At 50.3% G+C, this 25358-nt stretch overlaps 12 protein-coding genes across 15 annotated transcripts; 8 read left to right on the top strand and 4 right to left on the bottom strand.

Annotated features, from left to right (window-relative positions):
• The first annotated feature begins 23 nt into the window (after window positions 1-23).
• On the top strand, window positions 24-1967 carry LOC112347271 (pentatricopeptide repeat-containing protein At4g02750-like). Its single transcript, XM_024677908.1, has one exon. The coding sequence runs from the start codon at window positions 24-26 to the stop codon at window positions 1965-1967; it is 1944 nt and encodes a 647-aa protein (XP_024533676.1).
• On the bottom strand, window positions 1955-2954 carry LOC9636536 (heavy metal-associated isoprenylated plant protein 43). The gene is made up of 3 exons (XM_002972687.2): window positions 2736-2954; window positions 2549-2621; window positions 1955-2486 (listed from the first exon to the last, which is right to left on the bottom strand). Exons 1-3 carry the CDS (start codon window positions 2742-2744, stop codon window positions 2065-2067), a joined length of 504 nt encoding a protein of 167 aa, XP_002972733.1. The 5' UTR covers window positions 2745-2954; the 3' UTR covers window positions 1955-2064.
• Window positions 2955-3203: 249 nt separating this feature from the next.
• LOC9636535 (cullin-3A) lies at window positions 3204-5906 on the bottom strand. The gene is made up of 2 exons (XM_002972686.2): window positions 5623-5906; window positions 3204-5573 (listed from the first exon to the last, which is right to left on the bottom strand). Exons 1-2 carry the CDS (start codon window positions 5889-5891, stop codon window positions 3524-3526), a joined length of 2319 nt encoding a protein of 772 aa, XP_002972732.2. The 5' UTR covers window positions 5892-5906; the 3' UTR covers window positions 3204-3523.
• Window positions 5827-6975, bottom strand: LOC9637300 (alpha-ketoglutarate-dependent dioxygenase alkB homolog 6). The gene is made up of 7 exons (XM_024677728.1): window positions 6880-6975; window positions 6762-6822; window positions 6671-6709; window positions 6484-6596; window positions 6237-6426; window positions 6125-6174; window positions 5827-6065 (listed from the first exon to the last, which is right to left on the bottom strand). The coding sequence occupies exons 1-7, from the start codon at window positions 6973-6975 to the stop codon at window positions 5949-5951; spliced, it is 666 nt and encodes a 221-aa protein (XP_024533496.1). The 3' UTR covers window positions 5827-5948.
• Window positions 6976-6989: 14 nt separating this feature from the next.
• On the top strand, window positions 6990-8111 carry LOC9637299 (ran guanine nucleotide release factor). Of its 2 annotated transcripts, none has more exons than XM_024677729.1 (8): window positions 6990-7073; window positions 7128-7163; window positions 7214-7345; window positions 7392-7478; window positions 7535-7582; window positions 7638-7714; window positions 7779-7922; window positions 7995-8111. In XM_024677729.1, the coding sequence occupies exons 1-7, from the start codon at window positions 7005-7007 to the stop codon at window positions 7918-7920; spliced, it is 591 nt and encodes a 196-aa protein (XP_024533497.1). In that variant the 5' UTR covers window positions 6990-7004; the 3' UTR covers window positions 7921-7922; window positions 7995-8111. The 2 variants fall into 2 exon arrangements, with proteins under 2 accessions (XP_024533497.1, XP_024533498.1); XM_024677730.1 differs by having other exon boundaries at window positions 7975-8111.
• Window positions 8105-11057, top strand: LOC9637298 (cullin-3A). Its single transcript, XM_002972912.2, has 2 exons — window positions 8105-8552; window positions 8690-11057. Exons 1-2 carry the CDS (start codon window positions 8125-8127, stop codon window positions 10734-10736), a joined length of 2475 nt encoding a protein of 824 aa, XP_002972958.2. The 5' UTR covers window positions 8105-8124; the 3' UTR covers window positions 10737-11057.
• A 373-nt stretch (window positions 11058-11430) lies between these two features.
• LOC9637297 lies at window positions 11431-13013 on the top strand. Of its 2 annotated transcripts, XM_002972911.2 has the most exons (6): window positions 11431-11548; window positions 11732-11798; window positions 11857-12079; window positions 12140-12332; window positions 12449-12594; window positions 12655-13013. In XM_002972911.2, exons 3-5 carry the CDS (start codon window positions 12026-12028, stop codon window positions 12577-12579), a joined length of 378 nt encoding a protein of 125 aa, XP_002972957.1. In that variant the 5' UTR covers window positions 11431-11548; window positions 11732-11798; window positions 11857-12025; the 3' UTR covers window positions 12580-12594; window positions 12655-13013. The 2 variants fall into 2 exon arrangements, with proteins under 2 accessions (XP_002972957.1, XP_024533767.1); XM_024677999.1 differs by having other exon boundaries at window positions 11431-11798.
• A 571-nt stretch (window positions 13014-13584) lies between these two features.
• On the top strand, window positions 13585-14757 carry LOC9637296 (dolichol-phosphate mannosyltransferase subunit 1). Its single transcript, XM_002972910.2, has 8 exons — window positions 13585-13716; window positions 13771-13870; window positions 13931-13964; window positions 14023-14099; window positions 14158-14183; window positions 14235-14399; window positions 14457-14571; window positions 14629-14757. Exons 1-8 carry the CDS (start codon window positions 13613-13615, stop codon window positions 14731-14733), a joined length of 726 nt encoding a protein of 241 aa, XP_002972956.1. The 5' UTR covers window positions 13585-13612; the 3' UTR covers window positions 14734-14757.
• A 68-nt stretch (window positions 14758-14825) lies between these two features.
• On the top strand, window positions 14826-16971 carry LOC9637295 (preprotein translocase subunit SCY1, chloroplastic). Of its 2 annotated transcripts, none has more exons than XM_024677842.1 (8): window positions 14826-15016; window positions 15082-15236; window positions 15298-15683; window positions 15744-16043; window positions 16099-16179; window positions 16231-16354; window positions 16413-16576; window positions 16640-16971. In XM_024677842.1, exons 1-8 carry the CDS (start codon window positions 14853-14855, stop codon window positions 16856-16858), a joined length of 1593 nt encoding a protein of 530 aa, XP_024533610.1. In that variant the 5' UTR covers window positions 14826-14852; the 3' UTR covers window positions 16859-16971. The 2 variants fall into 2 exon arrangements, with proteins under 2 accessions (XP_024533610.1, XP_002972955.2); XM_002972909.2 differs by having other exon boundaries at window positions 14964-15016; window positions 15062-15236.
• Window positions 16972-18992: 2021 nt separating this feature from the next.
• Window positions 18993-20764, top strand: LOC112347270 (pentatricopeptide repeat-containing protein At4g02750-like). The gene is made up of 2 exons (XM_024677907.1): window positions 18993-20564; window positions 20648-20764. Exons 1-2 carry the CDS (start codon window positions 18993-18995, stop codon window positions 20762-20764), a joined length of 1689 nt encoding a protein of 562 aa, XP_024533675.1.
• On the top strand, window positions 20667-22735 carry LOC112347244 (pentatricopeptide repeat-containing protein At5g16860-like). The gene is made up of 2 exons (XM_024677843.1): window positions 20667-22564; window positions 22626-22735. Exons 1-2 carry the CDS (start codon window positions 20774-20776, stop codon window positions 22644-22646), a joined length of 1812 nt encoding a protein of 603 aa, XP_024533611.1. The 5' UTR covers window positions 20667-20773; the 3' UTR covers window positions 22647-22735.
• On the bottom strand, window positions 22636-24167 carry LOC9637294 ((3S,6E)-nerolidol synthase-like). The gene has a single exon (XM_002972684.2). The coding sequence runs from the start codon at window positions 23836-23838 to the stop codon at window positions 22663-22665; it is 1176 nt and encodes a 391-aa protein (XP_002972730.2). The 5' UTR covers window positions 23839-24167; the 3' UTR covers window positions 22636-22662.
• Window positions 24168-25358: the final 1191 nt, after the last annotated feature.

Here is a 25358-nt window from a genome sequence, read left to right as displayed (position 1 = left end):
AGTGACCTTCGTTCGATCTATCGATGACCTCCTTCAACCTGATCAAGAACGAACGATCGTTGTTGCCAATGACCTCCCAATGCTGCCAAAGATTGTCCCTGCCAGCGGCCGAGAAGAAGATCGATGTGTTCTTCGCGAACAAACGAATCGATGCGTGTGGCAGATCTGGAAACGTCAGGGAGGCGGTAGAGATCTTCATCGGCCTGGGCGACGCAAGAAATCCCTTCTCCTGGTACCTCATCCTCTCGGCCCTGGCAAGAAATGGATGCCTGATGAACGCCAAGCAAGTCTTCGATTCCATCACGCCATTCGCCGATCTGGGCGCCTGGAACACGATGCTGGACGCCTACGCGCAGGCCGGGGATCTAGATCACGCGCGAGAGCTATTCGATAGATTCCCTGGCTGGGATTTGAGAAGCTGGACCACGATGCTCGTTGCCTACGCGCACAAGAACCGATTGAGGGACGCGATGCGCGTGTTTGAAGCGATGCCGCAGCGCGATCTCGTGTCCTGGAACGCGATGCTCGCCGCATTCTCCCGGAGTGGCGATCTTTCATCGATCCAAGAACTCTTTTCCGCAATGCCGCTAAGAACCCTAGTTTCTTGGAGCACGATCCTGGTGTTCTACGCACAATCCGGCCTAGCGGACGCCGCAAGAACGATCTTCGCCGCGATGCCGGAGCACAATCTCTTCTCTTTCACCGCGATGCTCTCCGGCTACGCCAAGAGCGGGAATCTTGCTGTGGCGAAGCTCCTGTTCGATCAGATGCCAGAGAGAGACCGCGTCGCATGGACGATCCTGCTGGAAGCGCTCGCCGAGAGCAAGAACATCGATCTGGCGTGCCAGATCTTCCACACGATGCCTGAGCGAGACCTAATCGCCTGGACGACAATGCTCACCGCCTATTCCCAGATAGGGCGCCTGGATCTCGCCAAGATCATCTATGACGACGCTCCCGCGAGGGATATCATCCTTTGCAACGCGATGATCACAGCGCTGGCTCACAATGGAGGAGTGGATTGGGCGCAAGAGATCTTTCACAGCATGCCCCAGCGAGATCTCGTCTCGTGGAACGCAATGCTTACAGCATTCGCCCAGAATGGGCAAATACTCGACGCCAAAGAGACTCTAAATTTCATTCCAGAGCTCGACCTAGTCTCCTCCAATACGGACCTTTTTATCCTTGGAATATCCGGCAAGCTCGAGGAAGCCAAATGCCGGTTTGATTCCCTACCAACGAAAAACCTCATTACCTACACAACAATGCTTGCAGCATATGCCCAGGAAGGTCATTTAAAGGAATCAAAACGTATCTTTTCCAAGATGCCCGAGAGAAGTACGGTGTCCTTCAACGCACTGCTAACAGCATATGTCGATTTTGGCAGCTTGCGACAAACGCAACTCTTTTACGATACGATTCCTGCCCGGAATACGGCGACCACAAACGTGATGCTCTACGCATATGCCCGGTCGGGGCATCTTGTACAGGCGTGGAGTCTCTTCCAGAGGATGCCCGACCGCGACATTGTGTCATGGACCACCATGGTGGCGGCATATTCGCGCCTTGGCCACTCACACCAGGGTCTCCATTTTCTTCAATCAATGAGAGTGGCCGCGGAAGATCCCGACCAAGGGTGCTTCTTATCTCTAATGGCCGCCGCGAGCCACGGAGGAACTCTCCGCGATTCATGGAGCTTGTTCCAGTCCATGATCTTCGATCACGGCTTTACCCCGACCAAGCAGCACTACTGTTGCATTGTGGATCTCCTGGCCCGAGCTGGGCGATGGAGAGACGCTCGCGAGCTCATAGACACGATGCCATTCCAGCCGGGGGTCTTGGAATCGACGTGCCTGGCAAGCCGGGAGATCCCTGCGAAGCTCGGCCATGGGGTGATCGAAAGCCTGGATTCGCGAGCATCGAGCTATGTTCTCCTGGCAAATGGAATCATCTCTGGATCGTGCTAAAGTTTTGATTTTTATTAGATTCTTCGAGTTGGGGAGGAGTGAAGTTTCTAGAAGTTATTCGGCGATGATCTCTACGTACCTCAAACTGATCAAGCTACTAGCAGCAGGAATCACAGTCGGAGACTTGGTTGTTGTGGGGGCAGAGGATCAAATTCTTGACGAGGACGATGATGCCGCCGGGGAGCTTTCCAATCTTTGCGAACTCGCTGGGCCATGTATCCACGCAGATGACTTGCGTTGGTGGCGGAGGAGGGGGCTCCTCTTTCGGCGGCTCCTCCGCGGGCTTTGGCGGCTCCTCCTCGGGCTTGGGCGGCTCGGGCGGCGCTGGCTCCGGCTCGGGCGGCGCCGAGGGTTGCTCCGGCTCCGGCGGTGGCGGTGGCGGAGGATCCGGCAGCTCCTCCATGGACTCCACCGCCAGGCACTTTCGCCGCTTGCCGCTCGCCTCCAGCACCTCGTTCGCCTTGAAGTCGCCGGTGATGACCAGCGTCGAGCCGTCAACTAGCTCCACTTTGCTCACGCCTGCAAAGAAGTTCCCTCTCACGGATCGCTCAAAAAAGCGAATTTGTTTCGTGGCTTCCTACCTGGGACCTCGCTGAGCTGCTTCACGAGCTTGTCCTTGCACTTGCCGCAGGACATAGAAACCTTCAAAGTGAGCTGCGAGAGGGGAGAGGAATCGATCGAGGATAAGGGGGGCCGCCACACAAAAAACAAAGAGAAATGTAGATATCAGATGAAATCAGTTACACTGTGATCAGAGATTCCAAATACCTTCCTCATTGCTACAAACGCGATTGATTGATTGTCTCCTTTCGCGGTCGAGAGAGAGAGAGAGACGAGAGGAGCTACTCGAGAGGGTGCCTCTTATCTCGCTCGAGGCAGACAGCCACTTTATATTTCTTTTTCTTTTGCTTTTTGGCTCATAGGCATGCTAAGCAAACGCTAGAGCGCAAGCAAACTTGTGACAAAACACACACACAAAGGAGTGCCTTCCATCTTTTACCCGCGATACGTTGAGCCTTAGTAGTGCCAGCCGGGCCCCACTCTCCACGTCGCTGTCTCTTGAGTTGACTCTGGTTGACCTTATGTTGACCGTCATTGACATTTTCTTTGACCGGCTTGCTGACACTTGCCTGACCGTCTTTGACTGAGTTTGACCTATGTTGACCGCCGCTGAAGATTCTGTTCTATCGAGGAGCATCGTTAAAGGCTGTGGATTCTAAAGGCCGGAAAGGGGAAAAAGTGAGTGAGGTGGGCAATTGCAGCATCTTTACAAACATTTGGACCGTATGACGCGACCGCCACCTTCCTTGGTGTGTTCGAAAGAAATGCAAGCCTTAGGACCTCTTCTTTTTGTAGGAGTGGTACTTTCGCTTCTTTGGAATAAAGACGACGAAAACCTCTCCATGTCTCTCACTCTTGGATTGGGACGTGGACCAACCTGTAATGCAGTGAGCAAGACGAAAAAGTGTTAAAAAAAAAAAAAAGACGGAATGTCGCCACACGCCGGCCATCTTGCTGATCCGATCCAGTCGAGAAGAAGATCTTTTTCTTCTTCTTCATGCCAAGTAGCAGTACGTTCTCCTGTCATCTCTGTCCCGCTCGAGGTAATCTCTCTCGATAAGTGCCTCGATTCGCTTCTTGATCACCGCCGGGTTTGGAGTGAATCGCGACTGGAGCTGCGCAATCACCTCGCTCACCAGATTGTTGTGCTCCATCCGCTGCCTCGACTTCATCACCCGGACAATGGCCGCCTCGATCTGCGGGTTCCGGTCGCTCTCAATCGTCTCCCTCGTCCGGGAGTTCTCCTCGCCAGTCTCCTTCTGCGCCGCCACCGTGCAGATCTTGATCTTGGCCAGCTTGCTCGTGAACGCCTCGTTGAACACGAACACGTCCGTCTCGCCAATCTCCTTGCTCATGGGCTCCTTGCGGAGGACGTTCTTGCCCCGGACCAGCGCCAGCGACTGTAAGTTTCTCTTGAGCTCCGACGCCTGCTGGATCCCCGTCGCGTCCTTGATCTCCTTGTAGCTCAGCCGGTCGGAATCGTTGAAGAGCATGAGGATGCACATCTGGTACGTCGAGCAGCTCAGCGTCTTCGTGGTGTCGTCGATGGTGAGCTTCAAGTCCGCTGAGCCGAGGTTTCCTTGCCAAGTTAGCCGCCGGCCCCTGTGCTGCATGAGGTAGAACGTCTTGAACCTCTCGCACAGCCCGTGGACCTCTCTCGGGAGTATGCACTGCGAGGACGACGCGTACGCCGGCCAGGATCCGGTGGTGAGCACCTGGACGTTGATGTTCACCGCCGCGTTGATGTTTGCCTGCATGTTCCTAAACCGCTGCATGAGATCCTCCGAGGTCCTCATGTCCTTGAGCATGGTCTCGATCTTGCTCGTGAACTGGTAGCCGCACACCGTCTTGATCTTGAGGATGAGGCTCCTCTCGAGCTCGTCCTCGGCGAACTTGGACAGGAGCAGCCGTTTCGCGAGGTGGTGCTTGTAGTACTTCTCAAACATGTCCTTTTCGTTGATGTACCGGAAGATGAGCATCGCCTTGTCCATGAAGGCTTCCGGATCGTCCGAGCCACCACTATCCGATTTGCCACCTTGCCTAAGCTTGTTATCCAGGAACAACGAAAGAAACTCCGGTAGCCTGCGGTTTAAGTTGACGACCTCTGCGAAAGCCACCTCCAAACCCGCGGCCACGGCCTTGTTTCTCTTGAACGAAGAGCTCACTATCGCGTCGTACTTCTCCTTGAAACTTAGCAGCAGCTGGATGAAAGCCACCGGATCCTTCTGCCGCTCGGGATCCTGGACGAGCTGCGCACCGTTTGCTTTGATATGCCTCGTCAAACCATCTAGAATTTCTTTCCCTCCTTCTTCCCAGTGTTGCAAAAACTCGTACATGCGTGCCAAGTCGTCCAACCTGTCCTGTGAAAGCATGAATTCGAGCCCCGTGTTCTCCATATCCACCAGCTGCTTTATGTTCTTCCCGACGAAGATATCCACCACCACCCTGCTGATCTTTGGCCCAGTTTTCTCCGAGAGGTACCGCGACACTCTCATGCTTTCCTCCTTGAGTCGTCGCTCCACCCTCTTGAGCATCGCGGAGCAGTCCCCGCAAGCCAGCAGCTGCTGGCTCTCGATCGAGTAGAAATCCTTGGAAGCCGAGATGAATGGTTCCTCCACCACGAGAAGATATATCTTGTAGTCGAGCTCGATGAGCATTTGCACAGCCCTCCTCATCTTGCTCCTGTCAATCATCTCCCCGGACCTCTCCTTGTGGATCTCGCCCAGGAGAAAAGCCGTGAGCGCGGCTTGCAGCTTTGGCGAGCTCACCACCTCCACCTTCCATAGCTCCAGCCCCAAGTCATAGACGGACCTCTCCCTGTACCGGATCACATAGGTCCTGTCCATGCAACTCAGCAAAGCCCTGATCAGCTGGAGCGCTCGCGAGAATTCCAGCCACTTCTCGTCCAAGACCTCAAACATGGATCCAGTGTCGGCGGCCGCGAACACGCCATCCCGGTAGACCGCGAGGTTCCGGATGAGCTCTTCGCGAAACATCTGGTAGAGCTTAGCGGCGTGATTGCCCTGGCAAAGATTAAAGGCATGCCTGCCATGGAAAGATCGCCCGATCGATCAAACGACAATCCCAGTTTTACCTGTAGAGCTCCTCGAAGCTGAGGCCGCTGGCATTGCTGCGCCGAAATATCTCGCCGATCGCGTTCTGGAGCACGCGCGAGCTACCCTGCACATCGATAGGGTAGCGCCTTACCACGGGATTGATCCGGATCTTCTTTGGCGCCGGCGCCTCGATCGCCACCGCCGCCGCCTTGGAGCGCGCCCCTCGCTTCGCCGCCGCCATGGATTGGGAGGAGCTGCCTCCCTCCTTTAAAACCTTTTTAAACCGGTATATTCTCAGTACAAGCATTTTCTATGTCTCTAGTGTTGTCATGTCTATAGTTTGATGAAATTGCAACTGTCATGTCTATAGTTTGATGAAATTTCGCCGGAGCTTTGGAACGAAACGGCAAGTGAGAGAAACGCGAGCTTCGTTTTGCTGGAGAATGGATGTTTTTGGATCGAGAAGATGCGTGTTAGAGACCTGAAAATCAGCCACGGTTTTTAATCGAAACATAGAAACTGGGAAAAGATCGAGCTTACATTGTCGTCCAGACGATGCTCTCTGGATTCGTCAATCCCATGGAGATAGTCTGAGACTCGAGAAAACGATGAGAAGAAGAACTGCTTGGAAGGAAGAAGGCTTTGCAGTTACCTTGATAGGCAGCATCTTTGAAGATTAGCAAGCTTCCAGGCAGCAAAGCCACGCTTGTGTTCTCTGGCGCTTTTTCCAAATCCTTCGTGGCTTCGATCAATCGAAGGTGCGGTTTGAATCTCATCAGAGTTGGTGCGCCGAGAGAGAGAATTGCTACTACGGGAAAATAGCTTGGACCATCTTGATGGAGCTGCGAGCATGAACGAAGAGAAAATCACAGTTTTGGAAGAAATCATGATAAACTTACCATGATTCCCTGGCCCGGAAGATATTCATTGACGAGGACGTGATTGATCGGCGATGGAAACAGTCCTGTCACGCTAGAAATCTTCTCGGTGACCTTTATGAGCCAAGAAGGCACTGTTGGAATCATCAAATTCTCTTAGAAGTCTGCTAAGATAGAAAGGAAAAAGAATGAGCGAGAATGTACCAACATGGCTGAGGCACGAGGCCATTCGATTCGACGATTCCACCTGAGAAATCCTCTGCAAGATCAAGAAAAATCCTAGAAAACCGGGAGATTACCCCAGTTTTGGAGCCGCCGATTCGTGAGCGTCTTCCATTTCGAGCTAGGAGCGGAATTTACCTACACAGAAAATGGATGCTCTGAATGAATCCTCGATCGACCGATGAAGCGCCTTACCTGATGGAGCAGGAAGCTCTGCTCGGCGGCAGTGATGAAATCCGGAATGTAGAAGATGCTATCGACGCGTCCCACGACATATTTGCTGAGCTCCATCAAGAACCCTAGAAAATATTTTAGGGTTTATGGAACGCATCGCAGAGCAGCCCCTGTTCGGTGGCGCGATCAGCTGCTCGCTGCCCACGAGATTCCAGGTTTGTTCGTCCTTCTCTTGATTGATCGATTGATTCACTGTGGAGAATCTCTAGACCGTGAGCAACATCAGGGAGGTTCCAGATAATCAGGCAAGAGCTAAGTGTTTCAAAATATTTCTTACAAACTTCTTTGGCGATAGGAGGTTTTTGCGGATGCATCACGCGACGAGAGCGTGATTGTGGAGCTTCTGGAGCTCAAGCCAGAGATTCCGGATGAGCAAAGCGCGTCATGGTTCTTGCAAGATCTTGCGAGCGAACAGGACGCTCTTATGGTATGAAACAATCTCTCTCGTTTTTCCTCATTCTCCGTGCGCTTAGGAAATGGAAAGCGTGAGCCAGCTTCAACCAGGAGATGTTCCTTTCCTCGATCCATCGATTGTCAAAGGCGTCGCGGTTGGAAAACTGGTATGCTCTCTCGATTCTTTGTTTCTCTTCTAGAATTTCGCGATTTGTTCTTCCAGAAAGTCTCCAAATCCAGGCAAAGTGCCGACGCTGCTAACATCGTGAGAGTAGGTTCCTTGCTTTTCTATCACGAGTTCTAAGATCTCATCGACGATATCACAGATTTATATGGCGAATCTGAGGCTGCGGAGCGTGAAAACTGATGTTCTAATCTCCGTCTACGAGCCACTTTACATAAGGTACTGCGAAATCGAAGAGCGAGCAGTGAGTGGTGATTTGATCTTTTCCTTTGCGTTGCTCCAGTGCTCTTAGCGAAAGCGCTGCATCGGTTGGATCGGGATTCGCAGTTCCAGCGGCTGTGGCTGGCTGTTCTTCCGCGCTGGAAGTCTTCCAGACGATCCTTAGAACACTCAAAGTTCACGACTGGGCACTCTTCGTAAACTAAAAGTAAGCTTTCGTTTCGTCGATTGAGAAAGAGAAAGAGATCGAGTGACAGTAGATTCGACCGATCTTTGGCAGTGATTTCGAGCGACACAATGGTGGCAATAGAGCGAGATTCGATCAATCTCTTCCAAAGTTTTCGAGGGAGACAATCGTAGCAATACACTTCGTCGCGAAGAAACACGATTTTTACCAGAGCTTGTAGCTTATGACATGGTGCGCATTGCTGAGATGGCACAAGAGGGAAAAAAAATTAACCCGTGCGTATACAAAAATAAAGAAAGGAGAAAGTGGCTATGGCGAACTCTTCGTCTGGCAAGCCCTAGCGCATTCTCCCAGTGGCGGTGTTCCTTCCCGCGACGCTACGAATTCTCGCCCCCACGGCAATCCATGGCGACGATTCCCTAGGGCGCTGGGGTCGGGCAAAGAAACCCTAGGGGGAGAGCTTGGAGCAGATCGACCGGCCCCGGCAAAGATGAGCCAGCCGAAGAAGAAGCCGTTCAAGATCGAGCCCTTCAAGCACAAGGTCGAGATGGATCCCAGGTATGCCGAGAAGACCTGGAAGATTTTGGAGGATGCGATTCACGAGATTTACAATCGCAACGCCAGCGGCTTGAGCTTTGAGGAGCTCTACAGGTTCGTGCTTTACTTTCCTTTGCCGCGATTCCATTCCATTCCATTTTCTTTGCTTTGCTCCTCGTGAATTTGCATTCTTTAGAGTAGATCCATTCTTCCTCCTTGTGCTCTAAGTCTTTTTTCTTCTTCCTTTCTAGGAATGCCTACAACATGGTTCTTCACAAGTATGGAGAGAAGCTCTACGCGGGGCTGGAAACCACGATGACGCAGCATTTGCAAGAGTTTTCTCGGGTGATCGAGGCGGCGCAAGGTGGTCTCTTTCTCGAGGAGCTAAACGGGAAATGGTCCGAGCACAACAAAGCTCTACAAATGATCCGGGACATCCTCATGTACATGGACAGGACTTACGTACAGAACTCCAGCAAGACCCCCGTCCACGAGCTGGGGCTAAACTTGTGGCGAGACACGATCGTGAGATGCCCGACGATCAAGGACAGGTTGAGAGATACGCTGCTCGACTTGGTTCACAGGGAGAGGACGGGGGAAGTGATCAACAGAGGCTTGATGCGAAACATCACCAAGATGTTGATGGACTTGGGGGTGGCGGTGTACGAGGAGGAATTCGAGAAGCCTTTCCTGGACGCGGCCGCGGACTTTTACAGGATAGAGTCCCAGCAGTTTCTCGAGAGCAGCGACTGTGCCGACTACTTGAAAAAGGCCGAGAGGAGGCTCAACGAGGAGATGGACAGGGTGACGCATTATCTCTTTCCTCGGAGCGAGCCAAAGATCACATCTGTTGTGGACAGGGAGATGATCGGCCACCACATGAAGCTGCTCGTGGAGATGGAAAACTCGGGGCTTGTTTCGATGCTCACTGACGACAAGTATGACGACTTGGCTCGCATGTATAGTCTCTTCCGGCGGGTCACTACAGGGCTCCAGACGATTCGCGATCTCATGACTTCACATCTTAGGGAGGTTGGCAAGAACTTGGTCGTCGACCCGGAGAGGCTCAAGGACCCGGTAGAGTTCGTGCAGCGTCTCCTGGACGAGAAGGACAAGTATGACAGGATAATCCGCTCCTCGTTTAGCAACGACAAGACGTTCCAGAACGCCTTGAACTCGGCGTTTGAGTACTTCATCAACCTCAATGCCCGGTCGCCCGAGTTCATCTCGCTGTTCGTGGACGACAAGCTCCGCAAGGGGCTCAAGGGCGTCAGCGAAGAGGACATCGAGACGGTGCTGGACAAAGTGATGATGCTCTTCCGCTACCTCCAGGAGAAGGACGTGTTTGAGAAGTACTACAAGCAGCACCTCGCCAAGCGGCTCCTTTCCGGGAGAACCATCTCGGACGACGCAGAGAGGAGCCTCATCGTGAAGCTCAAGACGGAGTGCGGCTACCAATTCACGTCCAAGCTCGAGGGGATGTTCACGGACATGAAGACGTCCCGGGACACAATGCAAGGCTTTAGCTCGATGATGGCGAACTGCGAGCAGCCAGGGGAGGCACCGACGCTCTCGGTACAGGTTCTCACAACCGGCTCCTGGCCAACGCAGTCGGGCGCGAGGTGTAACTTGCCGACGGAGATCCTCTCGGTGTGTGACAAGTTCAAGACGTACTACTTGTCGACGCACACCGGGAGACGCCTCACCTGGCAAACGAATATGGGAACCGCGGACCTCAAGGCTACGTTTGGCAACGGTGCGCGGCACGAGCTCAACGTCTCCACGTACCAGATGTGCGTGCTCATGCTCTTCAACATGGCGGACAAGGTGACTTACAGGGAGATCGAGCAGGCGACGGACATTCCAGCCGCGGACTTGAAGCGGTGCTTGCAGTCGCTGGCGCTCGTCAAAGGCAAGAACGTCTTGCGGAAGGAGCCGATGAGCAAGGACATCAACGAGGACGACGTGTTCCTCTTCAACGACAAGTTCGCGAGCAAGCTTTACAAGGTGAAGATCAGCACGGTGGTTGCGCAGAAGGAGAGCGAGCCGGAGAAGCAGGAGACGCGGCAGAAGGTGGAGGAGGACCGGAAGCCGCAGATCGAAGCGGCCATCGTGAGGATCATGAAGTCGCGGCGGGTGCTGGATCACAACAACATTGTGAGCGAGGTGACGAAGCAGCTCCAGGCCAGGTTCTTGCCGAATCCGGCGGTGATCAAGAAGAGGATTGAGTCGCTGATCGAGCGGGAGTTTCTGGAGAGGGACAAAGTTGACAGGAAGCTCTACAGGTACCTGGCTTAAGCTCCGGCAGGAATAAGTTTCGAGGAGATGGTTTATAAAGCGCAGCAAAAGTTTTGTGAGGAGCCAAGCCAGGCTTTCCTGTTTGGAGGAGGAAGACTTGAAGATCAACTAGAGAAAGGAAAGAAAAACGAGGAAGCAAGCGCAGTTCCTTCTCTTTCTCTCGCTCTCTCGATTCTTAGAAGCTCTTGTTAATTGCTTTCCAAAGTTCTTTCTCTTTTTTTTCTTTTTTTTCTTTTTTCTTGCCTTCTTTCACTCACGGGAGTTTTGAGGCTTGATCCAGGCTTTGCTTGAGGAATTCTATAGGCCAACTTTTGTGGTTAAGTTGTCACTGCGAGAAAAAAAAAAGACGATTGATCGATTCTAAACTTTTAAAAGGGATTGTGTTGTGAGTCCCGCACTCCTGTCCAAAGCGAAGCAAAAAGAGATCCTTTCTATAAACTTGCAAGGAATGGATAGCTTCCAAGTTTATAAAAGCACTCACAAACTTTTTCGTGGAGTATTAAAAGTACATGTGTATCTAGTGCTCATAATTATAAATCTTTCTATTAGATCATCAAAAGCTAGTATTCGAATATGCGTTAAGAGATTAAATCCCTGGTTTGTTTTAAACACAGTGCCGTTTATTTGTTTTAACTTGCTAAAGACAAGAGGAAATCGCTTTATCTTTTCCTTCTTTAGGTTATTTTGGCTATGGCTGTGTTGTGTTAGCTGCGGCGCGAGCAAGATTAGAGCGCGCTCCCACCGCTACGAAGAAATTCTCCTCCTCCATCGCTTCGCGCCCCTCTTCGCTGTGGAGACTTTCTTTCTCGGAGGTGAGCGATCTGCCAGTGTGCCGCATTTTGCCTCCCTTCCCCGTCCCGCGAATCTGAGCGTCGCGCGGATGAATTTCTTGGCCCTGCATTCTCGATTCTCCAGCGTTTGCTGCGGCGGAGCTTCTAATCGAGAAATTCGTGGCTTTCTTTTCTTGGTGAGCTAATCGCGTTGCTGGAATTTAGGGTGCTCGCGTCCAGCGCAAGAACACGCTGCCTCTGGCTTGGAAGCCGCCATAGTTTGGCTTGGAAGGTATTTTAAATCTTTATTTTCTCTGTCGGTGAGCAAGAGCCTCTAAATCCCACTCCAGGTACTCCATCGAGCAAGAATTCTTCCCCCTCCTCTCTTTCTATCTCTTCAAAGCATGATGAGGAGATGAGGAAGATCATCGCCATGCTGCTTCATTCCAAGAGCTGAGCTTCATCTTCTTCGTTCTTCCCGACGACCACCACTGTCGGAAGCGTCGTCCCCGACCAAAGATGACCTCGGGATCTTCTCCGGAGCCGCTCGACTTTTTCATCTGGACACCGGAGGTAGACACGACTTCTCCTTGTGTGTGCCGTCTAACTCGTCTCTTTCGCTCGCGCCTCCAGGACGTTGGCGTTTGGCTCGAAGAGATCGGGCTCGGGAGTTACAGGGAGACGTTCAAGCAAAATGGAGTGAACGGCGAGTATCTCGATAACTTATCCTCGTTCACTACGGAACAAATCCTTCGGTTCATCCGGCGGTGTCATATGAAATGGGGGGACTTCATCACGCTATGTAAAGAGCTGCGCAACATCAAAGGTGAGTTCAGTGATATCGCTCTTGGATTCCATCTTCATGAGGTGGAGCTAGAGCTAGCTTTGAGAAGTTTTCACGGAGATTTCGAGCTCACTGGCTTGGTTTTTGGATTGTCCCAGTGGCGTGCTTGCGAGGAGAACAGGAGGTTAGAACCCCGTGGTGGGCGCCCTCGTGTTTTACAAGCGTTTTCACGAGGCTAGCAAAGCACAACAGGCAATCCCGTGTTGTTTCCTTGAGATTCGATCCATGAAACATAGTTTACCGGGTACGCAAACGTGATCTCTCTGTGCAAGATCTAATCTTTTTTCTTTTCTTTCCCATGAAGGTGCATGATTTAAGGTGTAGCGTTGTAAGACTGAAATCTCTCCTTGCAGCCATCTCCCGGCTGCGATCCAAGCTTCAAGAGGCTGAGTGAGAGGTTGGAGAGGTTGCCTCGTCAAGTCTCGAAGCTGGCATGGTCTAAAATTCCTCCCCCAGCAGAGACGATTGTCAATGACTGATAAAGACATCACGATCGACACGATGCCAAGAAAGAGAAGAAGAGCCAATCTCAAAGTTCAGTGGATAAACTTATCCAAAGACGACACTGTTGATCCGTACGTCAAAACCGGTCGAATAATCAGACCCGGCTGGACAAAATGGAAACCATGGTTTTAAATAGGAAGATCAACGAAATCTCTACAATCTCAGTGATTTCCACAATAGACATTGACCTTTGATTGACCATAAACGACCGGTTTTGATTCACTGGTTCCAAGAATTTGCAACTAAAATGACACTTCCACAATCTTTGTATTTCAATGGATTTCGATGCTCCCAAAAGAAACATCCACAAGCCCGGCTTATTGGCGGTCGACCAGAGGGATGGACAAGGAGATACTCGATCAAAAATGGAGGTCGTGAGTTCCATGAGTTAAATTACCATGACTTTGTGCCGAAGCAACCGGCTATCAACTTTGAGCTACTTTGGCGATGGAGCGCGCTTGCTCAGCACAAAACACCCAAGCTCTTTGTGTTTCTCTGCGGTGTTTCTTTCTATCTCAAGATCACGATCTCTTTCATTGCTCAATGAACGATTTGAGCAGAGAAAACGTAACTTTACACTGAAAAACAGAGGAGGATGTGTAAACCTAAAATGGAGAGCACCATCGGCACAATCTTTGAGTTTCGATGGATTTTCTATGCTCCCAGAAAAAAAAAAAAAATGGTATGAATTCCACCACGTATATTTTACTTGAAAGCTTCTAAATTTTAGGGTTTAAGTGAGAGCTAGGGCTCTTGGAATGGCGATTGGCGATGGCGCGATCCGGTACAGCGTCCTGCTTCCCACGTACAACGAGCGTGAGAATGTGGCCATAATCACCTATCTCCTCTTCAAGGCGCTCCAGTAAGCCGGCCGCGGTTTTGAATTGGCGGTGATCGATCTCGCTCTCTCTCGCAGGAATGTCAGCTTTGAGATTATCGTGATCGATAATGCGAGCCCTGATGGAACTCAGGATGTGGTGAGGCAGCTCCAGAAGGTTTACGGAGACGATCGAATTGTATGTATCTTCTTTCTTTTGTTTTCCCCCTTGTTCTCACTCTGGCTATTTCTTTGTAAGCTTTTGCGACCGCGACATGCAAAGCTGGGCTTGGGTGAGTTTCTTTCTTTCTTCCTCTCCTCTTTTTCTTCTTCTCACTTTTCTCTTCCCAGGAACGGCTTATATCCATGGTCTCAAGTATGCTTCTGGTGAATTCGTGATCATAATGGACGCCGATCTATCTCATCACGTCTGCATTTTCTACTCTCGTAACTACGACATCTGATGGTGTTCTTGGTGTTTTGCAGCCAAAGTACCTGCGGAGCTTCATGAAGTAAGGAACTCCTTCTGTTTTCTCCTTACAAATCTTTCACTTTGTATCTAGGAAGCAAGAAGAAACAGGAGCAGACATTGTCACGGGCTCCCGCTACATTCCAGGGGGTGGTGTTCATGGCTGGGATTTCAAGCGCAAGCTCACGAGCAGAGGAGCCAACGTACTGGCACAGACACTTCTCTGGCCTCGCGTCTCCGATTTGACTGGCTCTTTCAGGTCAGATGATTTGGCTTTCCAGTTCTGTGGCTCGCTTAACGCTCTCTTGTCTTGCAGACTGTACAAGAAACCAGTCCTGGAAGATCTAGTAAAAGTTTGCGTGAGCAGAGGCTACGTCTTTCAAATGGAGCTCATCGTAAGAGCGTCGAGAAGCAACTATCGCATCGAAGAGGTACGCATTTGTTTCAGCTCTTGAGCTTGTTCTCTAAGGATTTTTTCATTGAATCAGGTGCCTATTACTTTTGTGGATAGAGTTTACGGCATTTCAAAGCTGGGAGGATCAGAGATTGTTCAGTATCTCAGAGGATTGATCCATCTCTTGCTCACGACGTAATGAAAGGAAATTATTTTTCGCTGATTGGAAGGAAAGAATCTCCTCGAGCATAACAGTTCCATTCAAAACGAAAGGTTTAACGGCTAGCTAAATGTTAAATTTTAGGGTTCTTCCCGGCTATGGCGCTTGTAGCTGTGGCATCGCAGTGGTCTCCACAGCGGCGGCTGGACCAGCCGCGCGATTGGGGATGGAGGAATGCAGTGGTACGAGTGGATTCCAGGCGCCTCCGCGGAGCTCGGGCAGCCATGTCCGTAAAGATTTCTTCTTCTCCTTGTTCTTCCAGGTAGGGCATTTTGATCCCTGGCTGTTGGCTTAATTGTCACTGCAGTCTCTGGAATGATTGCGCAGGCGGAGAGCCGAGTGGGAATTCGACCCGCTGGGGATCTGCGAGCCAGCGAATGGAAATTTCGTCGCGGCCTGGGGAGATTTGTGCGTTGTTGCGATGAGAGCGATTGGCAATAAGCAAACTTCTGGAAAGAAATCCACTGGAAAGGGAATTGCGGGTATGGAAAAATTCTTTTCTTTCTTCCATAGGTAGTTCTTACACATTTTTTCCTTTTCCAGCTGCCATCGAGGATAGCTCGATCGATTTCGGGGATTTCTTTCGAGGCAAGCTTCCCGGGAAGTTTTTACTGCTCTTGGGATGGCTAGCTTTGTCAAGAGTCGGGACATATATCCCTCTACCGGGAGTTGACAGGGCAGCCTTCTCTGGAAGCATGACCGACAACAGTTTGTTTCGGACGCTCGACGCCTTCTCCGGTGGTGGAATCGGAAGGCTCGGTGTGTGCTCGCTCGGGATAGTTCCGTTCATCAACGCTCAAATCTTGTTCCAGCTGCTTGGATCGCTCTTCCCAGAACTCGAGAGGCTCCAAAAGAAAGAAGGCGAAGCTGGAAGGAAGAAAGTTCTCCAGTACACGCGCTACGCCTCGGTTGCCTTCGCCATTTTCCAGGTACTGTTTTTGCTGGACAACAAGAAGTTCTTGTTTGTTCACGAAGGAGAAATGTTGCAGGCTATTGGGCAAGTTCTCTATATCCGCCCTTACGCCGACGACTTTAGCTTGGGGTGGATCTTCACTTCTATATCCCTGCTTACCATTGGTGCTGTTCTTACGTCCTACATTGGAGAGAGGATATCAGACATCAAGCTTGGCAATGGCACTTCGCTTTTGATTTTCACCAACATCATATCATCTTTGCCTGCCTCTGTCGGACGAACAATAGACCAAGCACTCAAGGATGCCAATTACGCTGGCCTTGGTACCATTGGTCTTTCGTTCTTCTTGCTCGTACTTGGAATAGTTTATGTGCAGGTACGTGGGAAGAATGTCTTTGATCTCAGTTTCTTATTCAAGGCCATTGTTGCAGGAATCTGAGCGAAGAATTCCTTTGAATTATGCTTCGAGATACAGTGGAGGGCTTCAAAAATCTGCATACCTTCCGTTTAAAGTACGTGTTTTCTTGTCAAGAATATTATGACTGACTGGTTTTGCTCTTCAGATTAACAGCTCAGGTGTGATGCCGATAATCTTTTCAACGTCGGCACTAGCTCTCACGTCCTCCGTAGCTCGATTCTCTGGAGCAACAGGTTTTAACAACATAGTAGCTACATTGAATCCAGGAGGTTTGTGATCATGCAATCTGCATCACCTTTGGATTTACTTAGTTTCTTCTTTGAACAGGATCATTCTACCTTCCCACGAACGCAGTGCTCATTGCGTTCTTCAACTATTTCTACACGTTTTTGCAGCTAGATCCTTCGGACGTGAGCGACCAACTTAAGCGCCAAGGCGCTTCTATCCCGTCGGTCAGGCCGGGAAAAGCCACAGCCGCATTCATCGAGACAGTAAGACTCATCTAGACTTGACGTTGCTCGTATAACACTTTGCCGTTCTTATTGCTCGTCTAGGTCCTCACACGGATTTCAGTGTTGGATTCCACCTTTCTAGTGATCATGGCTGTGTCTCCTGCTGCCGTGGAATGGTTAACACACTTGACCGCTTTCAGGGGATTTGCAGGAACATCAATCCTGATTCTCGTCGGCTGCGCTACTGATACCGCCAGAAAAGTGAAAGCGGAGCTTATCTCGCAGAAATACAGGGTCTTAGACTTCACCAGCGACACCTGATTAATCAGACCCATGTTCATTCTCTTTTGCTCAAGAAATAGTCTAACGGCACTGAAGTTTCAGATTAGGATGGAAAATGCTTCTGGAAATTCATATTTGCATCTTTAGTGCTACAAAGGTAGGCCTGATAATCAAACCTCGAGATGTCGGTATTTGTATATCGTTTTTCTTTTTCCGGGTATGAGCTCGGGTAATAATGAAATACCTGATTAGAGGCAGTATTTTAAAAGCTAAGTGTCTAAGATAGCTTGGAGGGTCAAGCTTCACAGGAAGGAGCTCCAAGGTGCGATTTCGACGATGCATGGTTGATAGTTTTGCTGATTCACGTTATAATATGTAGCTAGAATACAGTGCCGGATATATATAAGATAATAACTTAATATTGGACTTTGGAGAACTAAAGTCCATTTCGAAATGTTGGGGCAATGTAGCGACCATTGTAGAAATTTTTCTCTTTTTCTTTACGTACTGTTTTGGTAATTCGAAAATGTTGATAGGTCCGAAGGTGGCAGCAAAACTATACGGAGCTTATCACGAAGCTTTTTGCTCTCTCCATTCACAATGGCAGTAAACAATTGATCACCCAGCTTCTTCTTCGCCTTCCCCTTTTTCTAAACACACACCACCGAATGAAAGAAAAGGAAAACACAAGCATTACCGACGCCATTCGCTGTAGCTAGGGAGGAAATACGATCGAGCCAGATAAATAACCCTAGCTCCACAAGTTTTGTTTAAATAGTGAACCTTATAGAACCAAGTTAAGGAGTAAGATTTTATGAGCAGCGCACGAACTTTGTGTTAAAATTCTTTGCTGGATTGTACTCTTAAGCAAATCCATAGCAAATGCAGAAGGGTTGTCGATTGCTCTACTTGATGGACGTGGTTCTTGGTTTACGGTCCCAAGGATCGAGCGCTCAGCACTTGCTCAGCTCGTAACAATGGCCAATGAGGCCAAGGAGCTCGCCACCTTCCATCTCCAAGAGTTAGTATTATATTTCCACATGATTTTATGGTTTGTTTTTTTCTTCCAGGAGGTAGGGTGAAAGGGGTAGAATTTTCTATGATGCTGCAGTGCAAGAGAGTGACCGAAGAAAATATGGATCAGATGGTATGCCATGCGAGCTCGTGACAGAAGAAGAGCTTTGGAAAGAGCTAAAGAAAGGGTGAATATCTTTCATGGTGTTTTGCATTTTAAAAACCTTTTTTTTTTTCTTTTTTCTTGTTTTTCTTTTTCTTTTTTTTTTTTTTGCAGCCACTTCCACCTGTAGTGAAAACCAGAACGAAGAAGGAGAAAGCTCTAAAAGGTTTGTAGCTCTTTTTCTAAAGCAAGGAGCCCGCAGTTGAGATAGTTGAGCACACTGAGCAACTAGCCCCAGAGAACACCAAAATCAAAGTGCCAGAACCAGCAGGTGACTAAGATATCTGTGTTTTGCCTTGTTTGGGGTACCTTTCAACTAACAAGCGGAAAGCAGCAATACAGAACGTATCCAAACGGCCTTTGGCTGGAGAGCTCATTGTTTCGGATGAGCTGATTACCACCAGAGAGGTACCTTATAGTTAAGGTTTACTAGTCATACTAGTTGTTTGCTAACCAGGAAGCAGTAAATAAAAAGCAGAGCATTTCGGCAGAAATGAAAGATGAGAAGTTGGAGTTTGGAGAGGTAACTCATAGACTTGTTTTTGTTAATCTAGGAACCTTATACATTTCTACTACACAGGGAATGGATTGGGATACTCATACTTATGTCAGGGAGATCTACAATATTGTCATGGAAATGAGAAAAGGCTGGACTTTACAGAGCTGAGAAAAAACTCGAGAGCTGATAAAAGACGTCCTTGGTATGTTTGCCAAAAACATGAGCATTGAAAAACATTGTTTTTAGAAACACCAGAATGCAAGGTTGAGAAGCTCCTGTGTTTGGCGCAAGCATACAAGCCGATACTAGATGTGAAGTGAGAAGAAGGTTTGAAGTGTAAGAATAGTTCCATTCATCGTTAAATCTTTTTCCAGCTCCTTGGATTGTTGTTCCTGGAGCGGTTGCTTTCAAATACTTTTCACCAAGTTATTTTCTTTATTTGACCAACGATTAGATGCATCTAAACGTTGGTGGCAGCTTCTTGCGAGCATAGTAGGATGCACAATGCGTCCGCCCTGGTAAAACAGAAGCTGCCATCAACGGCCAAATCCTTAGATCGAGCTTCATACGCCCGAAAGCTGCGAGAATGCGCGAGCAAAGAAGCTCTTGATCATGTTTGCAATGAGATCTCTCGCTCCAACTTCAGAGGAGACACCTCTCTGGGAAACATCCAGCTCGAATTGTACAGCAGCCTTGGATGCGTGGATGGCGCGAGATCTGCCTTCGACCGGATTCGAACACCCAACACCTTCTCCTGGAATCACATTATCAACGCATATACCCGGAATGGGCATCTCCAGCACGCTAAGGATCTCTTTGCTAGGCTGCCCATTCGAGATTCCACCACGTGGAACTGTCTCATGTCAGCATTCTCCCGACAAGGGGATCTTGCGACTGCCAGGTATCTGTTCGACAGGAATCGTTACAAAGATACTGTCTCCTGGAACGCTATGATTGCAGCATATGCCCGAAGCGGGCATCTATCCGACGCGATGGAGCTCTTTCACCGGATGAAGCTCGAGGGATTCCGCCCAAATCAATTGACCTTTCTAGGCACGATCAATGCGTGTTCTTCCTACGCCCAGGCGCGGACGATCGAGCTCTCGATTTGCGAGGCCGGGCTCGCTCCAAATCCCGTGCCATCCACGGCATTGATCGAGACCTACGCCCAATTCGGCACCACGCGCGATGCCTGGCGAGTTTTCAATCGTGCGGCACCCCGGGACAAGATCTTGTGGACCGCAATGCTCTCGGCCTACGCCAAGAGAAGATCCATCGAGGAACTCAGGGCCTTGTTCCAGCGATTGCCCCACCACGACCTCGTCACCGCCACGATCGCGCTCTCCACGCTCGCTGCGGCCGGGAATCTGGGCGAGGCCGAGGAGATCTTCCGTGGAATGCTGCACCATGATGGACTGTGCGAGACGAGCATGGCGGTTGCATATGCCCAAGCCGGGGATCTGCCCAAAGCGCGAGCTATCTTTGATTCCATGGCCAATCCACACGTAATCTCCTGGAATGTGATGATCACCGCCTACGCCCAGCGTGGCCACGGCCGCGAGGCGCTCGATCTCTTCAAGCTCATGGAGATCCAGGGCGAGCAGCCGACAATCGAGACGGTGAGCGCGATCTTCGACGCTTGCGCTGCATTAGGGCTCTTCCCACAGGGAAAGCTCCTCCACGCGAGCTTCGCCGGTTCCGGGATCGAGTCGGACCACGTCGTGGGCACCTCCCTGGTGGCCATGTACGGGCGCTGCGGAAACTTGGGCCGCGCTCGCGAGCTCTTTGACGCCATGCCGTACAAGAATATCCTCACCTGGACGTCCATGGTGGGGGCATATGCCCAGCACGGGCATGGCCGCGATGCCCTAGGGCTCTTCCACGCCATGGCGCTCCACGGTGAAGCGCCCGACGACATCGTCTTCAAGAATGTGATCTACGCTTGCGGCCAGGCAGGGGTCTTCGCGCAGGTCTGGAAATATTTCCAGTCCATCCAGGGAGATCACGGCATTGCGCCAGGGATGGAGCATTACAAGATCATGATCGATCTTCTTGCCCGGGCGGGGAAGGTCGATGAGGCTGAGGATTTGCTCGAAGCAATGCCGTTTGAGCCAGACAGGATCGCGTGGACGAGCTTGCTGAGCGCCTGTAGGGTTCTTGGCGACAAGGAGAGGGGATCGCGAGCGGCGGGGCTGGCGACGGCGTTGGAGCCGTGTGGAGGAGGAAGCTATGTGCTCGCAACGCAGCTTGGGGAGGAGGACGTGTCTAGGGTTTGGGAATGCGAGCGAGGAGCTTGACGATCGCTGGGAGTTTCTTCAGGCAAGTTCTTCTTCCTCAGCAAGAACAGGCGGTCGTCGAGAGAGAGGCAGCGACAGGGATCTTTGTGGCAGCGCTCAAGGCATGCACTGGCACGAGAGATCTCCAGACCGGGAGAAAGATCCATGGCGATGCCCTTGTCCATGGGCCTGGGAGAAGCATTTACGTGGAGAACAGTCTTGTGAGCATGTATGGCAAGTGTGGGAGAATGGCCGATGCTCGCGGTGTTTTCGAAGGGATGAAGCTCCACAGCGTTGTCTCATGGACGTCCTTGATCATGGGCTACGTCGACAATGGCGAGAACGAGCTTGCCCTCCAGCAGTTTTCGAGAATGCAGCAAGAAGAACAGTGCGCTCCCAACGAGAGAACTTTCGTAGCTGCGATGATGGCCTGTTCTACCTCGGCAGCGAGAGAGCTCGGCAAGAAGGTTGACGGGAAGCTACTGAAAGCCGAGAGCTTGGAAAGAGGAATTAAGCTGCACGAACAAGCAGAGAAGAGTGGCTACTGCGAGGACGTGTTCGTGGCCAGCACTCTGATCGATATGTATGCCAAGTGTGGGAGCTTGGCGGATGCTCGCAAGGTGTTTGACAAGATGGTAAGTCCTACGGTTGTTTCATGGACGGCACTGATACTGGGCTATGCAGAGAATGGTGAGCCGGAGATGGCTTTGCAGCTTTTCCAGCTCATGGACTCCAAGGGCTGTCTGCCAAACTCCCGAACCTTCGTGGCTCTCTTCGTTGCCTGCGGCCGTCTAGCCACGAAAGAAGAAGGCAAGCACGATGATGGCAGCGTTGTGAAGCCCATGTCCTTGGAGAAAGGAACTCATCTACACTCCCGAGCAGCAAAACTTGGCTTTGATTCGGACATGTTCGTGGCGAGCTCGCTCATAGACATGTACACGCGGTGTGGGAGCTTATCGAGCGCCAGAGCAGTGTTTGACGGGATTAAGACGGGACACGACGTAGTAACTTGGACAGGGATGATTCAGGGGTATGCGGAGAACGGTGAATCGGACGCAGCTCTGAAGCTGTTTCAGCAAATGAGAGCGTGCAACTGTGCACCGAATTCGCAGACGTACGTGGCTGTTCTTCTCGCATGCGGCAACCTGGCTGCTCTTGATTCTGGGAGGTCCATCCATGCAGAGATTTATCGAAACGGGCTGGAAGACAATCAGTTTCTATCGAGCCAACTGCTCGACTTTTACGGGAAGTGTGGGAGCAGCGGCATGGAACAGGTTTTCGACTCGCTTCCAACGAGAACTTCTATCACTTGGAGCGCTCTGATAGCAGGATATAGCTGCCAAGGGAGGAGCCAGGATGTGTTCCATGCATTCGAGAGCATGCGAGAGGAGTGTATCCAGGTTGACAATGTCACATTCTTATGCGTGCTCTCGGCGTGTAGCCATGGTGGTCTGGTACAACGAGGGAAGCAGTACTTTGCGATGCTCTCCGAGCATGGCATCACACCAAGCCTCGAGCATTATCACTGCATGGTCGATCTCTTGGGACGTGCAAATCATCTGGAGGAAGCACTGGCGATGATCGAAAACACGCCTTTCAAACCAACGTTAGTGACTTGGATGACGGTCCTGGGAGCTTGCGGGAAGTGGAAAGACGTGAAAACTGGAAGATATGCTTTTGAGTCGCTGCTCAAGATAAATCCCAGCCACACTCCAGCGTTTGTGCTCATGGCTAACATCTACGGTAGCGTAAGAATGCTGGAGGAGCAACGCAGGATCACACCAGGGCCTTTGGTAAGCAAAGAATTTTATTAAGTTTGCTCGTTTACTTTCATTAACACATCTTACTTTCTAGGTGGTGGAACCGGAACTTTGAGCCCCAGCAATGTATCTCAGGGGCGAGCCTTGATGGATGGGAAGACGACGGTGGCCACGGGATGCAGCAGCCATGTTCCACTGAAAATCTCCCCAGTGATCAGTGGATTATCATAGCCATGGTAGCGGCCAGAGAGATACGACCACACGAGGCTCCCGGAAGCAACCATTGCAAGCTCACTTGCGAATTTCGTCAGCTCCGAGTCGCAACCTTCTTCGTCGGCAATCTTCTTCTGCAAGGCCAGGATAGAGTGCTCTTCTGCTTGGATCATCTCACACAGCTGGTCAATCACATCCTGAAAGCGGATCCCCGTGGGGCCATGGTACGAGAGAACCGAGATCCAGTTGTGGTGATAATCGCCACCGTAAAACTCCTTCCGGAAGGACAGCAGGTCATTGACGAGAATGACGTAATCAGACACAGAGTTGAGGAGCTCCCGGAAGGTTGGAGACTGGATTTGAGCTTGGTTGAGGCGGATTCCCATACAGAACTCGGTCATGATGCCCCCGAGGATGTCCATGAATCCATTGGCACGACGGGTAAGCTTATATTCTTCCGGTTCAGGGACGCTCTTTCTGGTTCGGTGGTGGACTTGCTTCCGGACGCCTTCGAGTGAAGCTGCCAGGCAGTGCAAGTAGCGGTCCAGCAAAGGTGGCTCCATGGCAGCTCGAAGCTCTCCCAGAACTTCTTTATACAGAAGCAGCACAGGATTCCGGATAGCTCCATCCCTGGAATTTCCACTGCCAAGGTTGGTGATGGTGGTGTTGAGCCGAGGCATCTCTTCCTTACTACTGGATTCGAGCAAATCGTCGATGAGTAGGAGGGCCCAGAGATTTTTACCGGCCAGGACGAGCTTCTCCCTCTCGGCATTGGGATGCATCATACAGGCGTACAAACCGATCTTGGAGTGGATCATCTTCTTCCTCACACTCCGATCGGTGATCTTCATCTTGCGAAGCATCCACTCGTCGATCTGGGGACTGATCGTCGCGGATTGCGGGTGGTAGGCGAATGGGATGTTGTTGGGAAGCTGCGGAAGCTCGAAGTGCGTGACAGTGGAGAATTTGGAGATCAAAGTGGCCTCCATTTCTATGCTCCTCTTTGATGCTACGAGAAAGATGGAACCAGTGAAGTAACTTGCTAGCAACATGTGGTTACTATGAAGAATTGATGTTTTACAGCTTGGCACCATGCCTCCAGCTGGGCACTGGTAACAAAAAGTTTATTTATACAAATCCCCACCTTGGGCGCTGTAAAACTCTCGACCATCCTGTCCTGCAGCGCTGATCGCTCCTGCAGTATGAACATGGGAATCAATCGTAAACGACACAAATCTAAAGAAAAGAAAGGGTGAACACAGATACCCGAGCCCCTCCTCTTGATTTTTATTTTACTCTGTCAATGCATCCGACCTGTAATTTGAGCAGGTTGAGCAGGTTGAGGTTTCTTCGTTTGAAGCGCATTGATGATGCTTAATGTATCTAGTGTTTCGACGGTTTGTTAATTGACAGGTATTTGCCGAGTCAAGTCGGACGTGTTCTTTGTGTTGAAGCAGAAATGGAAGCGGCATTGTGGAGTCAAGGAGTGCCTGGGCAGCTTGCTGTTGGTTGTAACCTTGGACGAAGTGTTTAACAGTTTCGATTGCTAGCACACAAGTAGCAGATGCGTCCCTCCCATGCATCCCAACCACAGAGTGAGGATTGTGGTGGCCTGTCTGCGATGTTTCGGTCCCATGGGCCAATAGATTCCCATCCCAATTGTTTGATCAGTGGAGATGTAGTAGTGGAACTTTCGATCATGATCTGCACCTTGGAAATGCTCGTTGAAGCCATTGTGCTGGGATAAAGGTGGTGTTTTTGTCAAGTAGAGTGTTTTTCTTCCAAGACATGTTGTCCACAAGGTTGTGTCTGCAAGATCGATGGAGTTGGAGATAGTATATTGAACCATTTTCTCTTGCTAGTGGCCCATCAGATTCAGAAGGTATTATATTGTACATAGATCTCGATTGGGAGTATACCAGATTCCATGATCATGATCCCAATGGGTACGTTGTGTACCAATAAAACCTTCCAGACTTCTATATATCTAGACACTTGCTCACCAACCAGGCCAAGGAACTCCATCTCCATGAGTTTGTTTTTGTGATTACTTCTCACATGATTTTCCATATTATATTCTTTCCAGGAGGTAGGATGAGAAGGATAATTTGCCATGGTGCTGCAGTGCATGGATCAGATGGGATGCCATGCATGACGAAGGAGCAGCTCTTGGAAAGAACTTATTTTGTGCCTTTCACATTTTAAAATTCAAAGTTTTGCTTGTCACCTTTCAAGACCAAGAACGAATTCACATAATTAACTGATTAGCCAAAACCGAATGAAATATTTGTTTGCTAATATACCTTTCAACTATTAAGTAGAATCATGAGAGTCAATACCAAGATGCGAGATAGTTCATTTTAGGATGGAAAGCTATGGATTACCTACTTTAGATTGTTGCACTGCTGCAATGCAATCAGAAAACATGCAAAGACAATCAGATGCAAGCTTCCCTGGAAGTTTGTACTGCTCTTGCTTCGTCAAAGTCAGGACATATAATCCTAGTTAACAGGTCCTGGAGGCTCCTATGATCGCTGCAATTTTCCAGTCCGTCCTTGAGCTTCAAGATGTTAGAGACGACGTGGTGCCCCGAGGCGAAGCGTTCCACAAGCAG

The sequence above is a fragment of the Selaginella moellendorffii genome, unplaced genomic scaffold, assembly GCF_000143415.4.
Source record: "Selaginella moellendorffii unplaced genomic scaffold, v1.0 SELMOscaffold_20, whole genome shotgun sequence".
Classification (NCBI taxonomy): domain Eukaryota; kingdom Viridiplantae; phylum Streptophyta; class Lycopodiopsida; order Selaginellales; family Selaginellaceae; genus Selaginella; species Selaginella moellendorffii.
The sequence above is the reverse complement of the archived record's forward strand: the minus strand, read 5'-3'. Positions and strand labels throughout refer to the sequence as shown.

Coding starts and splice junctions, on each gene's coding strand:
- LOC9637294 (XM_002972684.2), bottom strand. CDS start 23,838: ATGGTGCCAAGCTGTAAAACATCAATTCTTCATAGTAACCACATGTTG.
- LOC9637296 (XM_002972910.2), top strand. CDS start 13,613: ATGGCGATTGGCGATGGCGCGATCCGGTACAGCGTCCTGCTTCCCACG. Junction 14,184..14,234: donor TACCTGCGGAGCTTCATGAA/GTAAGGAACTCC, acceptor CTTTGTATCTAG/GAAGCAAGAAGAAACAGGAG. Junction 14,572..14,628: donor GCAACTATCGCATCGAAGAG/GTACGCATTTGT, acceptor TCATTGAATCAG/GTGCCTATTACTTTTGTGGA.
- LOC112347244 (XM_024677843.1), top strand. CDS start 20,774: ATGCGAGCGAGGAGCTTGACGATCGCTGGGAGTTTCTTCAGGCAAGTT. Junction 22,565..22,625: donor GGATCACACCAGGGCCTTTG/GTAAGCAAAGAA, acceptor CTTACTTTCTAG/GTGGTGGAACCGGAACTTTG.
- LOC9637298 (XM_002972912.2), top strand. CDS start 8,125: ATGACATGGTGCGCATTGCTGAGATGGCACAAGAGGGAAAAAAAATTA. Junction 8,553..8,689: donor AGCTTTGAGGAGCTCTACAG/GTTCGTGCTTTA, acceptor CTTCCTTTCTAG/GAATGCCTACAACATGGTTC.
- LOC9637295 (XM_024677842.1), top strand. CDS start 14,853: ATGGCGCTTGTAGCTGTGGCATCGCAGTGGTCTCCACAGCGGCGGCTG. Junction 16,180..16,230: donor CTGCATACCTTCCGTTTAAA/GTACGTGTTTTC, acceptor TTTGCTCTTCAG/ATTAACAGCTCAGGTGTGAT. Junction 16,577..16,639: donor CAGCCGCATTCATCGAGACA/GTAAGACTCATC, acceptor TTGCTCGTCTAG/GTCCTCACACGGATTTCAGT.
- LOC9637297 (XM_002972911.2), top strand. CDS start 12,026: ATGACCTCGGGATCTTCTCCGGAGCCGCTCGACTTTTTCATCTGGACA. Junction 12,080..12,139: donor TTTTCATCTGGACACCGGAG/GTAGACACGACT, acceptor TCGCGCCTCCAG/GACGTTGGCGTTTGGCTCGA. Junction 12,333..12,448: donor AGAGCTGCGCAACATCAAAG/GTGAGTTCAGTG, acceptor GGATTGTCCCAG/TGGCGTGCTTGCGAGGAGAA.
- LOC9636535 (XM_002972686.2), bottom strand. CDS start 5,891: ATGCTTGTACTGAGAATATACCGGTTTAAAAAGGTTTTAAAGGAGGGA. Junction 5,574..5,622: donor AGCTTCGAGGAGCTCTACAG/GTAAAACTGGGA, acceptor TTTCCATGGCAG/GCATGCCTTTAATCTTTGCC.
- LOC9637300 (XM_024677728.1), bottom strand. CDS start 6,975: ATGGAGCTCAGCAAATATGTCGTGGGACGCGTCGATAGCATCTTCTAC. Junction 6,823..6,879: donor AGAGCTTCCTGCTCCATCAG/GTAAGGCGCTTC, acceptor TTTTCTGTGTAG/GTAAATTCCGCTCCTAGCTC. Junction 6,427..6,483: donor TTCCGGGCCAGGGAATCATG/GTAAGTTTATCA, acceptor TCATGCTCGCAG/CTCCATCAAGATGGTCCAAG.
- LOC9636536 (XM_002972687.2), bottom strand. Junction 2,487..2,548: donor GCAGCTCAGCGAGGTCCCAG/GTAGGAAGCCAC, acceptor ACTTCTTTGCAG/GCGTGAGCAAAGTGGAGCTA.
- LOC9637299 (XM_024677729.1), top strand. CDS start 7,005: ATGGAACGCATCGCAGAGCAGCCCCTGTTCGGTGGCGCGATCAGCTGC. Junction 7,074..7,127: donor CGCTGCCCACGAGATTCCAG/GTTTGTTCGTCC, acceptor GAGAATCTCTAG/ACCGTGAGCAACATCAGGGA. Junction 7,346..7,391: donor GCGAACAGGACGCTCTTATG/GTATGAAACAAT, acceptor CCGTGCGCTTAG/GAAATGGAAAGCGTGAGCCA.
- LOC112347271 (XM_024677908.1), top strand. CDS start 24: ATGACCTCCTTCAACCTGATCAAGAACGAACGATCGTTGTTGCCAATG.
- LOC112347270 (XM_024677907.1), top strand. CDS start 18,993: ATGCACAATGCGTCCGCCCTGGTAAAACAGAAGCTGCCATCAACGGCC. Junction 20,565..20,647: donor TTCTTGCCCGGGCGGGGAAG/GTCGATGAGGCT, acceptor GAGCGCCTGTAG/GGTTCTTGGCGACAAGGAGA.